The 12,934-nt window shown below is 35.5% G+C and overlaps 3 protein-coding genes across 3 annotated transcripts in view; 2 read left to right on the forward strand and 1 right to left on the reverse strand.

Annotated features, from left to right (window-relative positions):
• Positions 1-2,148: 2,148 nt before the first annotated feature.
• Positions 2,149-4,204, forward strand: LOC111442253 (protein trichome birefringence-like 19). Its single transcript, XM_023079572.1, has 2 exons — positions 2,149-2,727; positions 3,261-4,204. Exons 1-2 carry the CDS (start codon positions 2,227-2,229, stop codon positions 4,068-4,070), a joined length of 1,311 nt encoding a protein of 436 aa, XP_022935340.1. The 5' UTR covers positions 2,149-2,226; the 3' UTR covers positions 4,071-4,204.
• Positions 4,205-4,262: 58 nt separating this feature from the next.
• Positions 4,263-7,095, reverse strand: LOC111442254 (uncharacterized protein PFB0145c). Its single transcript, XM_023079573.1, has 6 exons — positions 6,758-7,095; positions 5,688-5,810; positions 5,242-5,427; positions 5,051-5,132; positions 4,910-4,974; positions 4,263-4,826 (listed from the first exon to the last, which is right to left on the reverse strand). Exons 1-6 carry the CDS (start codon positions 7,040-7,042, stop codon positions 4,527-4,529), a joined length of 1,041 nt encoding a protein of 346 aa, XP_022935341.1. The 5' UTR covers positions 7,043-7,095; the 3' UTR covers positions 4,263-4,526.
• Positions 7,096-9,893: 2,798 nt separating this feature from the next.
• The window catches only part of LOC111442408 (isoprenylcysteine alpha-carbonyl methylesterase ICME), a 6,598-nt gene continuing 3,557 nt past the window's right edge, over positions 9,894-12,934 (forward strand). Inside the window, exons 1-5 of the mRNA XM_023079808.1 lie at positions 9,894-10,238; positions 10,619-10,695; positions 11,941-12,010; positions 12,112-12,192; positions 12,783-12,857. Coding sequence (XP_022935576.1) covers positions 10,012-10,238; positions 10,619-10,695; positions 11,941-12,010; positions 12,112-12,192; positions 12,783-12,857 — 530 coding nt within the window. The 5' untranslated portion in view covers positions 9,894-10,011. The remainder of the gene's footprint in view (positions 10,239-10,618; positions 10,696-11,940; positions 12,011-12,111; positions 12,193-12,782; positions 12,858-12,934) is intronic.

Below are 12,934 nucleotides of genomic sequence, written 5' to 3' on the forward strand. Positions count from 1 at the left end.
ACATATTTGAACACTTAAGTAGGGTTGATTAGCTTTAACGTTTCTTATTCGGAGGTCACATATTCGAACACTCAAGTAGGTTTGATCAACTTTGGCGTTTTTTATTCCAAGGTCACATATTTGAACACTCAAGTAGGTTTGATAAGCTTTGGCATTTCTTATTCGAAAGTCACATCTTTGAACACTCGTGTAGGTTTGTTTGATCACTTTTCTATGGAGTGTCCAACCTTATGTAAGTAACTAGTTCTCATTAACCTCACGATCTTTCAATTATCAACTTAATCCATCCCTCGTGATTGATTCCAAATCAATTTCGAGTTTAGGATTTGACAGTCTGAAATTCTTCACATGATTTTTTTGGTATAAATTTATGTCATTTCTCTCGATTCTATACCATCGTTTTTTGCCATTCATAGTCGTTTCTCGTACTTCGAATTTTCTCGTGCCATTTTTTCGTCTTTATATATTTGGTATATATTTTCATTTTTTAGGTTTGTATCTTTAATGTATATATTAAATCTAATTACTCGTTTACAAATACTAGTGTGTTTATCATTTAGACACGTGCCAAAATTAACATTTTACGAGGATTAAAATGGTAACATTGTTGTCCCAAGTTATTTCATTGATTTCTTACCATTTATATTTAAATTCAAGAGCTTTTTATGGCAGTAAAATAACGTTTTTTTTTTCTTTTTCTTTTAAAAATATTCCAAGATGCTTAAAATCGAAAGAAAAAAAAAGTAAAAAAGTAAAAAATTCTGATGGAAAATTATGTTCCTCCCCATCACCGACAGTTGAAAAAGTATTTTTAAAATTTTGATATTAAAGAAAATAGTTTTATTAATTTACTAAAGCCACAAAGAACAAAATATATGTTAATTAAACACAATTCAAAATAAAATAAAAAGAATATTTATTCTCTTTTAGATTTTTTAAAGCATATTTATGACGTTAAATAAAAAAGTTGTTTAATAATTGATTGATTAGGTTAGATGAAAAATATTGGTTGAATTAACCTTCCTATCTACTCGTCTCTTATTACATTCTTCCTTTTTCTCTTTTTAATTCATTTAATATCACTTTTTTAGGTGTGCTTTTAGTTTTTTTCTCTCCAAACAAACAAATTATTGTACTATAATTATCCCCTAATAATTATTACATCATACTACTTTGCACCTTATACTCCGAGGCACGGGTGCTCTCCCGAGGCTTGAACTTCCAGGATATCAGGGCTTTTTGGCATCAAGCTACATATAAGTTTTAGCTTGCGACATCTGAGTAGATATAGTCAAGTAAGAGTGTTCAAATGACTCGAGAATTCTATCAGCTTGCGACATCTGAGTAGATATAGTCAAGTACATACAATAAGTATGATTTTTTTTAATAATTAAAAAAAAAAAAGAACAATTCAACAACCCAACATAACATTACTCGAAAATCCGAGGATTGGGTTATGAACTCTACTCGGTTTGCTCCCGACACCAACCTAACCAACCCAAATTTTTAAATTAGTCCAATAGATTTCTCTAATCCAATTCAAACTGATCCGTACCCGTCACATTTTTTCTTAACTATGTAGCAAAAGATAGGCCATTTATAGACCATAATAATGAAGAGAAGTTTCGTAGTTATTATTATAGAACTAATTTTTTGGCTATTTTATTTGTAAGTGGTTGAAAAGTATGCATCTATTCAAACCCCTTCTTTACTCCAACATATGATACATTAAATTTTTTTTTTAAAAATATATGTCTATTAAACTCTAAACCTTTAATTTTGTGTCGAGCACGTCGTGAGATATTATATTTTCTTCATGAAGTTAGATTCCCGATCCACCAACTATTTGAAATATTGGCAAACAGGGTTTTACTATCTAGAACACATAAACAATACGCTCGACCTAACGGTGTTAAAGATTGAGCTCAACTCGTGAGATGAGACATAAAAGTACGAGTGACTAATTCTATTGACTTGTTTTGAATTGGGTTGACCCGACCCAAAATTTCGACCGACTATAAATTTATAATTAAAAAAATTAACAAATTTTATGTGCTTTTCCATAACTCCCATAAATCATGGTAATACTTCCATTTCGCTAGTCTAGACTTTGGTACCTTCTCTCTCACTCTCTCTCTCTCTCTCTCTATATATATATATGTGTATGTATATATATATATATATATATATAATGCATTTTCCTTTTATTTTCTATTTCTCTCTCCAATGATGCTCCATCGCCAAGCAAGCTCCGACCTCCGCCCCTGCAAAAATGGCAAATACAGAGCCCTAATGCCTATTCTCTGCGGAGCATTCGCCCTATTTATCCTCACCACAGTCCCCTTTTCTTTTCCTCTCGAATCCTCCACCGCCGCCGCCGCTGCCGCCGTCTTTCGCTCCCAAATCTTCGCCTCCGGCAATCTCTCCATTCTCTCCGTCGTCCCCTGCGATCTCGCCGTTGGCGATTGGATCCCCAATCCGAACCCTAACGCCGCCCTCCCCTACACGAATGATACCTGCTGGGCGATTCACGAGCACCTGAACTGCCTCAAGTACGGCCGCCCTGTCGACGGCTTCCTCCGATGGCGGTGGCGGCCGGATGGATGCGAGCTGCCGGCGTTTAATCCGGCGCAGTTCCTGGAGCTGATGAGGCATAAGGCGTTTGCGTTTGTGGGAGATAATATTGCGAGGAATCACGTTCAGTCTCTCATCTGCCTCCTCTCTAAGGTCATTTTTGGAATTTTATTTTTTTTAATTAAATTTTATATATATATATATTTTTAAAATTTTAATTTATGAATTATATGATAAAGTTTTTCTTTGATTGATAATGATTTTGATGCTTTTTGGCCTTTTTGAAAATTGTGAATTTTCTTTAATTGGATTTTTTTTTATGATTTTAATTTTTAAATTTCTTATACAAATTTTTATTGGCATTCCTTTTTGGATTTTTTTTTCTTTATAGAAAAATTCAATTTAATGAATTATTTATGAATATTTAAAATGAGCTCTATAAATATTTTTAAAATTTTCAGATAAAAAAGAAAATATTTTAATGTTTTTTTTTAATCTAAAATTTCTATTTAAAAAAAAAAGGGATAAACTTGTAATTCAAACATGTTTCATTAGATTTTGTTCTGAAAAATGAAAAAACTATTTCAAAACAGAGTTTCTGAAGAGTCATAAAGCCTTTAAACTTCCCCTTTGAGTGAAATTTACTTCATTCCTTACACCTTTTTCTTTCTTTTGTTGATTCTCAGCTGGAGTATCCGATCGATGTTTCACCCAGCCGAGACGAACACTTCAAGAGATGGAAATACATGTCCTATAACTTCACCATGTCGTTTTTGTGGACAACCCATTTGGTAAGATCAGAAGAATCAACAACAGGAGGCACCTACAATCTATATCTGGATGAGTTTGATGAATCATGGACTTCCCAGATGGGTGGATTGGATTACTTGGTGATCTCGTCGGGTCAATGGTTTCTCCATCCTATGTTTTTCCATGAAAACCGACGAGTCATCGGGTGCCATGACTGCTTTCTCAACAATGTCACTGAGCTCGGAATCTACCATGGCTATAGGAAAGCCTTCAGAACAGCCTTCAAAGCCATTTTGAGGTCAGAGAGCTACAAGGGTATCACTTACATGAGGAGTTTTTCACCAGCACACTTTGAGAATGGGCTGTGGAATCAAGGAGGGAACTGTTTGAGAACAGAGCCATTTAGGAGCAAGGATTCGGCATTAGAAGGTATGAACTTGGAGTTGTATATGACTCAAATGGAGGAGTTTAGGAGAGCTGAGAGAGAAGGGAGGAAGAAGGGGCTTAAGTTCAGGTTGCTTGATACAACACAGGCCATGTGGCTAAGACCAGATGGGCACCCAAGTAAGTATGGTCATTGGCCTGAAGAGAATGTGAGTTTGTATAATGATTGTGTTCATTGGTGCCTGCCTGGTCCTATTGACATTTGGAGTGATTTCTTGCTTCATATGCTGAAAATGGAGGGTATCAGATCAGCTCAGGAGAGAGTTCAATATGATCATGAAACAGAATTGAATCAAAGATGAATTTCTTATATACTGCATTTTGATTTCTCTTGTTTGTTTTGGTTTTAGTTTTGATTCTTTATTTTATTACATTCACAGCTGTTCATCTGTATTACTCCAACTATTAAATGAAGGAACGAATACAATTTGCATCAGATTCATACTCAGTTGAGGCCTTGGAGAATCCAAAAGGGTGTTTGGTTTACTATTTGATTCAATTAACGATGTTGTATTCGATATGAGTAGGAAAATAACATGGCTCGATATCGAGTTTCTATACATCTAAAGAAGAATTACATACAGATAAAATACTGATGAATAGTCAGATAGCAATCTCAGTATGGTTGTTCAGAAATCAGAATGAAATTTTGATGTTACCAAGATGTGCAGAACTAAAATGTAGAGCGCGAAAGCAGATGTGAGTAGCATCGGTTGCTGTTGCTCTTCACTCCGACCATCCGTATGGTTATTCGGAAATCAGAAAGAAATTTTGATGAAAACCAGGATGTGCAGAGCTAAAATGTAGAGCACGAAAGCAGACCTGAGTAGCATCAGTCTCTGTTGACTGTCACTCCGTCCACCGGTGCGATAAGGAAGTTTGTGGTGTGAGTCAGCTAAGTGGTCTGAAAAATTCTTATCCGACATGCTTCTTCCAAAACGATTCCGAGCAATGTTAGCCTCGGAGCTGCTACTTTGAAGCCTCCTTGATGATGCATTTAGTTTTTCCAGCTCCATCTCCTTCAAATGAATGTCACTTGCCAAACCTTCAGCTTGTGCCTAAAAACGAAGAAAATACTCGCAATTGATTTTCTTGGCCGAATCGAAATTTAAGCGTTCGACCCCAGAAATGTAAGATTCACCTGTTTTACAGCTAGTTGCTCCATGAGGCTATGGAGCTGTTTGTCCAACATTTTCACTCTCTGAACTGTAAAAGTTTTCGATATCAAGTATTTTACAGAGGAATAAGGAGAGAAATCGACACGGTGACCAATTAAAAATACCTGGTGAAGGCTGTTTTAGAGCTTTATCCTGAACGTCTGCCCATCTTTTTTCTAAATCTTTAACTGTATCTTCCATTGAACTCTTAGAAGAACAAAGAAATTTTGTCAGCAACTACTGTTCGGAAATGTGGAGTAAGAGGGAAGAAAGTAAAAGAAGAAAGACAATATTGAATCAAAATAAAGCAGCAGACCAGTTCTTGTTTCTTGATCTCTAATTTTTCTAGCAAGGCAGACTTTGATACTTCCATATCTTGTTCTGCTTCAACTTTAGAAGGTTTAGATGCCAATTTTCCAAAGTTGATGGATTCATCTTTTTCTAGAGCAGCTTGTGCTTGTTCTAGCTCAACTTCCAGATTCTTGGTGGTTTCTTCCAACTCCTGTAGTATAAATTAACAAAGAACAAAGTTTTTCTTAAAGAGAATGCTAATAATGGCTTGAAACTATCCAACAAGTTGATGAAGGTTTTATATCATGTTAATAATACCTTGGAAATGAAATTAATAATGCTGGGTTAATATCTCCATCCGAAACGAGGATTCCAGGAAAAAGAATTGAATATATACGACCATGCAGAGAAAACCGATGTAATTGATATTATAAATGAAGGCACATTTATAAATAGCAACTGAACCATTACCTCTAACTTCCTCAGAAGCAAATCTGCTTCATGCCTCTTTTCCTGTATTTTATTTTCGCAATTTGATATAGCCTTTCCATATGCAACATTTTCTTCCTGTAATGATATCTCTCTCAATTGGACCTGACAATCAGAATGATACCAACTATCAGAAGTGATAGAACACAGAATTGAACATTATGAACATCCATGTAAGAATCATAATAGGACTGAATGTGCCAATTCAAGTAAATGTACTGTTTGTTGACAAAAGTGAATGTGTAGAGGAAAACACAACGCAAGCAAGAACGTTTCTTGTCGTTGGCTATTACTAAATCGTTTCTTCTACCATCGGTGTAAAGTAAGAATTCTTCCATATGCATAGTGCAGAAGGCTTAATATTTATATCCAGGAACTGCTAGCATTCTCTAAATCCCAGTTTTAACACCTAATCAATTTCCCTTTGTAAATAACACCGATTCTGAATGAATCCGTTCTCAACCCTCTGAACCTCTTGAATAAAAGGATCAAAGGGGATGAAGAAATAATCAGCATTCATCTCCGCTTGAAGCTGAATAATCACCATATGTAATGGGTTACTGTCGAATCCTAAAATGCATCAGATCTCAGAGCCACTCTTCCAGTCCACAGTCGATCGGAAGGTAGAGCAATCGAAACGTAGATATATGAATGCCGTATGCATTCAATAAAGATGAAATATGACACTTGAAAAATAGGGATCCTGTACATAATCGAGCTAAGAATAAATTGCACCAAATGAACCAATTTTGTAATGATCCTGAAACAGAACAATAACAAATATTCACAATGCAGAATCTAAAGTAAACAATTGAATTAAAGTCCGAGATCGTTAAACCCTTAATTTGAGAATTCCGAAGTAAACCATTGAATTTTCAGGAAAAATCAACCATTTAGACTTGTCGACAAAAATAACAAACTTGAATCAATGTGCCAGATCGATAAACCCTTAATTCGACGTCTCCGAAGTAATATTCAGAATCTACAAGCAATAAATTCGATAAGATTCAAAAAACCAGATGAGAAAAACAAAAGAATCACAGAAGCCTAACCTGTTCGCGAGTGGAAGAGTGGGCGTTCAATTGAAGAGTAAGATCGGCAGTGGACGCAAGGGAGTGGGCATGAAGGTGGGGAAGCCGTTGGGAGATGTCGGGTGGAGGCAATCGAAGGCGCAGATCGCGGATCGAGCGGCTAAGAGAAGCTGCTTTCTGATTCAATTCTCGAACGTACTTCTGCTGCTCCGGAGTAAATATTATGGGGATGGAAGTGGTCTGTTCGTCGTCGTGGTTCGCGCCGCCGCCGACGACATCCGCCGCCCATGCGAGCAAACCGGCCATTTTTACCTGCTATTTTCCTACTATTGAAGCGAGTCAGTGGGTTGAAATTTAGAGCCCAATCCAATGGTTTATTTCGGAAAAAAGAAAAATGTTTCCAATACCATGTCAAATGACCAAAATATCCCTGTCGATATCGTCAATTCACATTTATACATAATAAATAAATAATATTAGAATAAGCTTATTTAAGTCACCCAACAAAATAAATAATAAATAAATAAATATACGCCCGCCAGTCTGAATTCTGAATTCAGTACAACTTATTACTAGTCTGAATTAGTCAATATATTAATAAGATATTCATAATTAATTAATATTTGGAGAATAGAACTTAAATATTTTAATATTCCGCATAGATCTTAAATATTTTAATATTTTTTTACTTTATAATTTGATAAATAATATATTTTATTTTATTAGGTATTAGTTATTTAAGTCACCCAACAAAATAAATAATAAATAAATAAATATACACGTGTTAGAATTTAGTGCAACTTAGTGATAGTTTGAATACGAATATATTAATTATAGAATATATCTTTAATATTTTAATATTTTTTTACTTATGATTTGATTAGTAATATATTTTATTTTATTCTCATGATTTAGTTAATTTATATTTTTCGGTATTAGTTGGTAGCTTGTATCCTATTTAAACATGTTGAACCTTCTATCCCAATTCTATTTCTTAATATTTTCAAATCTATTTACATTTTTGAGTAGTAGATATTATGTGAGTTGGTATCAGAGCCAAGTTGGCAACAAAGATTTTGATATTATTACTCAACAAGATGATGGTGGAAGTGCTCCTATATTATAAGTATAGCTATGGAAAAGCTTATTGGCAATAATTATAATTATTGAAAGTTGTGTACGGAAGCTTATCTATAAGGGCAAGATTTGTGGGATTTAATTGAAGGTGATGACGCAGAAATTCCAGCCTGTGAATGTTTGCTTAATCCACCACATCTAAATGGTGTGAAAGTTATCTTATTTATAATCAAATAAATTACAAGGATATGGAAATAGTAATAAACGGAAATAAAATATCAAATATAATATATATGGTAAACTATAATTTATTACTAAATATTCTTAACACAGCTGATACTCCACAGAGTGCTGAATTATGTTGAAGATGGAAGATCAAATGTGGAAAAACTTTATTTACCTTGCGAACTTCGATTAACAAGGAATATATTGGTCATGTTCGTGATTTAAAGTCACCAAAACAAGTGTGGGAAACACTTTAAAAGCTGTTTACTAGGAAAAATACAGCTCGATTGCAATTTCGAGAGAATGAACTAGCTGTGGTAACTCAAGGTAATTTTTCTGTTGAAGAATATTTCTTGAAAGTGAAAAATCTGTGTTGTGAAATTTCAGAATTAGATGTTGAGGAGCCAATGAGTGATGCTCGATTACGGCGTTATCTTATTCGTGGATTACGAAAAGATTTTATGCCCTTTGTTTCCTTAATACAACGGTGGGCAAAACAGCCTATAGTTATTGAATTGGAGAATTCGCTTTCTAATCAGGAATCTTTGATTAAACGAATGACTAGCAGCAGCGAGCTTTCCCCAAAGTCAAAAGATGTGTTATATGTCAAAGATCAAAGGAGACAGAATTTTCATTCAGAGCCTTCATCAAGCAATGGGAATCAATTCAGAAGCGAGAAGTCGTCAAAGAAGCCGTTTAAAGTTTGTTACAAATGTGGAAAACCTGACCATTTTAAATGAGATTGTCGGGTGAAAGTGGTGTGTGATCGTTGCAGAAAGCCAGGTCATATTAAGCCAAATTGCCGAGTCAAAATGTAGAAATCAGAAGCAAATGTTGTATAAAAAAAATTATTCAGTCCCATTTTGGGAACACTGTTTAACTATTAAGGTTCTTGACCAACCAACAAACATGACTGCAGCTGTACATCAAGACGATGTCTCTACAAATGCTCATGCCTTTATAGACTACAATGAAGAACGGATTGTCAGTTCTAGTTGTTCTCATCATACAACTGAAAACGAAACTCTCCTATCAGATGTTCGTCCACATTGTCAAACGAAGAGTAAAGGGCCTAGCAAAGTGGCTAAATTGGAATCACGACTTTCTCAACTCCAGGAGGAACTGAAGAAAACAAGTGATCAATTGAGCGTATCTAAATCACACAAAAAGCAAGTCCAATAGGAAGCAGAAGAAGCAAAGAAACAACTGTCAGATATGTCTGCAAAGCTTGAAGAATCACAACAGCAGGTGCTTGAGCTTTCAGCTTCTGAGGAAGGTTGTGTTCCCGAGTATTTTTTTTACCATTGAGTTGTATGTTATTTAACTGAAAGCAAGTCTTAACGGTAACAACTATGAAAGCCAGTCTTACATACGATTCCAAAATTTATAATAAGCATAAATAGAATCAATAGATAAAACCGTCTTAAGACCAATCGAGATGGACTAGCACCCAAGATTGTTGGAAAATAGCTAACGAGCCTAAGAGACAAGGGAATGGTTGGAACGAGAATCTTATCCCGACCAAAAACATATAATAAAACAATATGTCGTAACAGTTACAATTATGAAATAGGCTCTACGGTGACAGGGATGGATCATAACCCTATTTTTAAAATTAAAAAAAATAAAAATTACTAACTCCGTGATTAAAAAATAATAATAATAAATAAATAAATTGGAACCCGACGATACGAAAATGATGAATAAAAAATGTGAAGAGACCCATGAAATGGGAGTCCCAATCGGACAAAGAGATCGTTATTCGGTTTGCCACGTAAGAAACACGCGGCAATCTGATTGGAATGTTGCAACGTCCAATAATTTCCAACTTTTATTTATTCCTTTCGCTCCAATCTGACATCGTTTTCAATTTGTGCTGTTGAACCAAAATCAGACGTGCAAATCTGTATCTCATCCCGACTTTCCCTTTAGATCGGATTCCATCCCCTTGATTCTCCTCTTTTCGGCCGTCGATGGCGGCTCCGGCTGACCGGCTCCGCCCTGTCGTGAAATTTTCCGGCCAAGGGATTCGTTCTGACGAGGATTCCGCGGAGTCCCGGCGTCTTCTTTCGAGCCGTCTTGGTGCTGTGAAGCCCCCAGCGCCGCGGCGTCAGCAGTCGTTTACTCGAGATATTGGCCATGCTGCTGCGGTAACGCTTCTTCTTACTCGGTTGGGCTTCACTCTCCTTCGATCTCTTGGGTAATGTGGACATGGATTTCTTCTGTCTCTTTTATGTCGATTATTTGGAAGCCTGAATGTTCTTTTGAGAGGTGAATGTGAGTTTGGGTTGGATTATGCCCTAAATTTCGGAGAATGCTTCGTGTAATTAGAATTCGTAGCTGGTTTTCAAGCCCCAACACGATGCCATTCTGCTTTTTATAAAGGAAACGAGTAGTTCGTGGCTTAGAATTTTACTTTAATCATGGAATCTCTTATTTTATTAATTTCGTTGGTTCGAACATGAGGGTCGATAAAAAAAATTGAATTAATCATGGATCATCAACATAATGAATATTAGTTTTGATTGTTCAGTGGGCTCTTCCTCTCTCAATATATCATGATCCCTTCTTTTCGTTCAGGGTAGGGTACCGGTGGGTCGTAAAGTTAACTGCACTTGCAGTGTATGCCATTCTGCTTATGCCCGGTTTTCTTCAAGGTATTTGTTGTATAGCTTATTGCCTAAGTGCATTTTGCTCTGAACAGTTTTTTTTTCCTGTAAATTCTTCTTGGAATTTTGTTGTCAAAGACTTAAATCTGGGGTGGAGTTTTTATGGCCAAATTCCGTGTGGGAATTGTAAATTAAAGCACTATTAGAAGCCTCTAAAATCCGTGAAGTTTGTCTCGCCTGCCATTCTCATTAACTTCTTAATAAGCACTCTCTTTTGATCGATCATTCTCGTTCTTATGGGCAATCATTTTTGTAGATTGAGTAAACTCACTCGAACAATAGTCAAGTTTTATGATGTTTAGCCTAATCAAGCTTGTACTAAGTAAATATTTTGGTTAGGGACCTCTAAGGAAGAGTGTTTAAGTTTACTTCATACTCTTTAGTCCTTCCAATAGAACAATCTCATGGTGGTTGTTGGGTCATAACATCCCTGTTCTTTATTTTTTTCTTTTCCATGATTTTTCAATGGTAAACGGAAAGTTGTGCTCTAATTTTCCCTTTACATGTCCCAACTATGTCTAGAAGTTAAAAAGATTAATGAAAAAGGTCACTCAACTGGTAGGTGCACTCTGCATAAATAAATCACTTACTAATTCTCTGTTCTCTGATAGACAAAGGGAGTCCGTGCACCAATAATCTGCCAGGGCTAAGCCATAAAAGATGAGAGGCTGTATAATCATGTTTCCAACATCAATACTCCAAATAGTGTTTCTGCCTCTTATGAGTTGAACGGATGAAAATTATCCACTTTATTTTGTCCCCATTATTCTGGATTCACTTTGCTTTTTGGTAAAGATAAACATTAACTCAGGTGCAAGGGATAGATTTTTGCTTTGTTCATAATGAGTAAACTTTCTCGCACTATATGGAAATCACATTGAACTTGCACATTATGCTGAGCTTGGATTATCTCATGATCATTGCATCTCTCTTGCTGGATATCATGTGTACAACAAATTGATCAGTGAATTCAATATCAAATTAGATGGAAATACCAAGTCCTGAATGGGTTCCCCTTATAATAAAATCATCGATGAGCATATGCGAGCACGCAACCTGCAATTTTTGCTATCATTTCAACATTTTAGTTACATTCTATAATAAGGAAAATATCGTGCTCTCATATTAACGTTGTCATACGGGAATTTTGCTGAAATATTATTATTGGAAAAATTCCCGCATGATTGTATGCACTGGAGAAAAGGCAGACTGATTATCTTTTGTTTACAACAGTTATGTATGATTATTACTTCTCAAGTCAGGTTCGGAGGGATATTATTTACGGAAACCAACCGAGAAATAGGTATGTGCTTAGGACAGGTAACTGTTATATTTGGTTTGTTCTGCATTGACCATTATCTAAATCATGATTTTTTTTTCTTCTTCTTTGGAATGATGTTTCAGCTTGGATCTGTATCTACCTACAAATACTGATAAAAAAAAACCAGTTGTGATATTTGTTAGCGGCGGAGCTTGGATTATTGGGTTAGTGAACTGAGGATTCTGCTTATCCATTCTGTAATGAATTTTGGTGTTGGTTTCATAAAGCTCTTGAAATATTGTTCTTCATAAGCTATAAAATTTTATTACTACAATACGCTGCCCCATGATATTATTCTTTAATCTTTTCTGTACACAGGTTAGTTTGTTGGCCTTAATTAAAAAATAACAATGATTTCAAAAGCTCTTTGAGTGCTCCAAAAGGAGGTTAGGAAGAAAAAAAAGATTGAGAATCATGATGGTATCTCGTCAGGATACTCAAGAATTCTATTCCTTTCCAAGTTTTCTCAAAGAGGACTATAGCTGCAATAACCACATACTAATTATAGCCTTTTCCTTCTTCTTGTAAACGTTCAAGAGGGATTTCTTTTTGGTGTGGGGTGTCGGGAATGATAAATTTATATCCGGGGGAACCTTTATGAATTATGAAAAAATTAAAGCGGCCAATCACTTTTTTGTTCTGAAAGGACATGTGCCAACATAGCAAATTGATTTATTTAGTTATCTATTCATGGAAGCTTTTTTGCTTCTCAGTTTCCCAATATGGCAATACAATATTAATGTTAATTATTTAGGTACAAAGCCTGGGGAGCACTTTTAGGAATGCAGTTGGCAGAGAGAGACGTCATTGTAGCCTCAATTGACTACAGGTAATGCATTATCTTCAACCATTACCACGATGAACTTTTTTACCTCTTCTCTTCCTTTCTTTATTTTCTGGGGGGGG

The sequence above is a fragment of the Cucurbita moschata genome, unplaced genomic scaffold (assembly GCF_002738365.1).
Source record: "Cucurbita moschata cultivar Rifu unplaced genomic scaffold, Cmos_1.0 Cmo_Scf00004, whole genome shotgun sequence".
NCBI classification, from domain to species: Eukaryota; Viridiplantae; Streptophyta; class Magnoliopsida; order Cucurbitales; family Cucurbitaceae; genus Cucurbita; species Cucurbita moschata.

Coding starts and splice junctions, on each gene's coding strand:
- LOC111442253 (XM_023079572.1), top strand. CDS start 2,227: ATGATGCTCCATCGCCAAGCAAGCTCCGACCTCCGCCCCTGCAAAAAT. Junction 2,728..3,260: donor TCATCTGCCTCCTCTCTAAG/GTCATTTTTGGA, acceptor GTTGATTCTCAG/CTGGAGTATCCGATCGATGT.
- LOC111442254 (XM_023079573.1), bottom strand. CDS start 7,042: ATGGCCGGTTTGCTCGCATGGGCGGCGGATGTCGTCGGCGGCGGCGCG. Junction 5,811..6,757: donor ACTCTTCCACTCGCGAACAG/GTTAGGCTTCTG, acceptor TCTGATTGTCAG/GTCCAATTGAGAGAGATATC. Junction 5,428..5,687: donor TGCTTCTGAGGAAGTTAGAG/GTAATGGTTCAG, acceptor TTTATACTACAG/GAGTTGGAAGAAACCACCAA.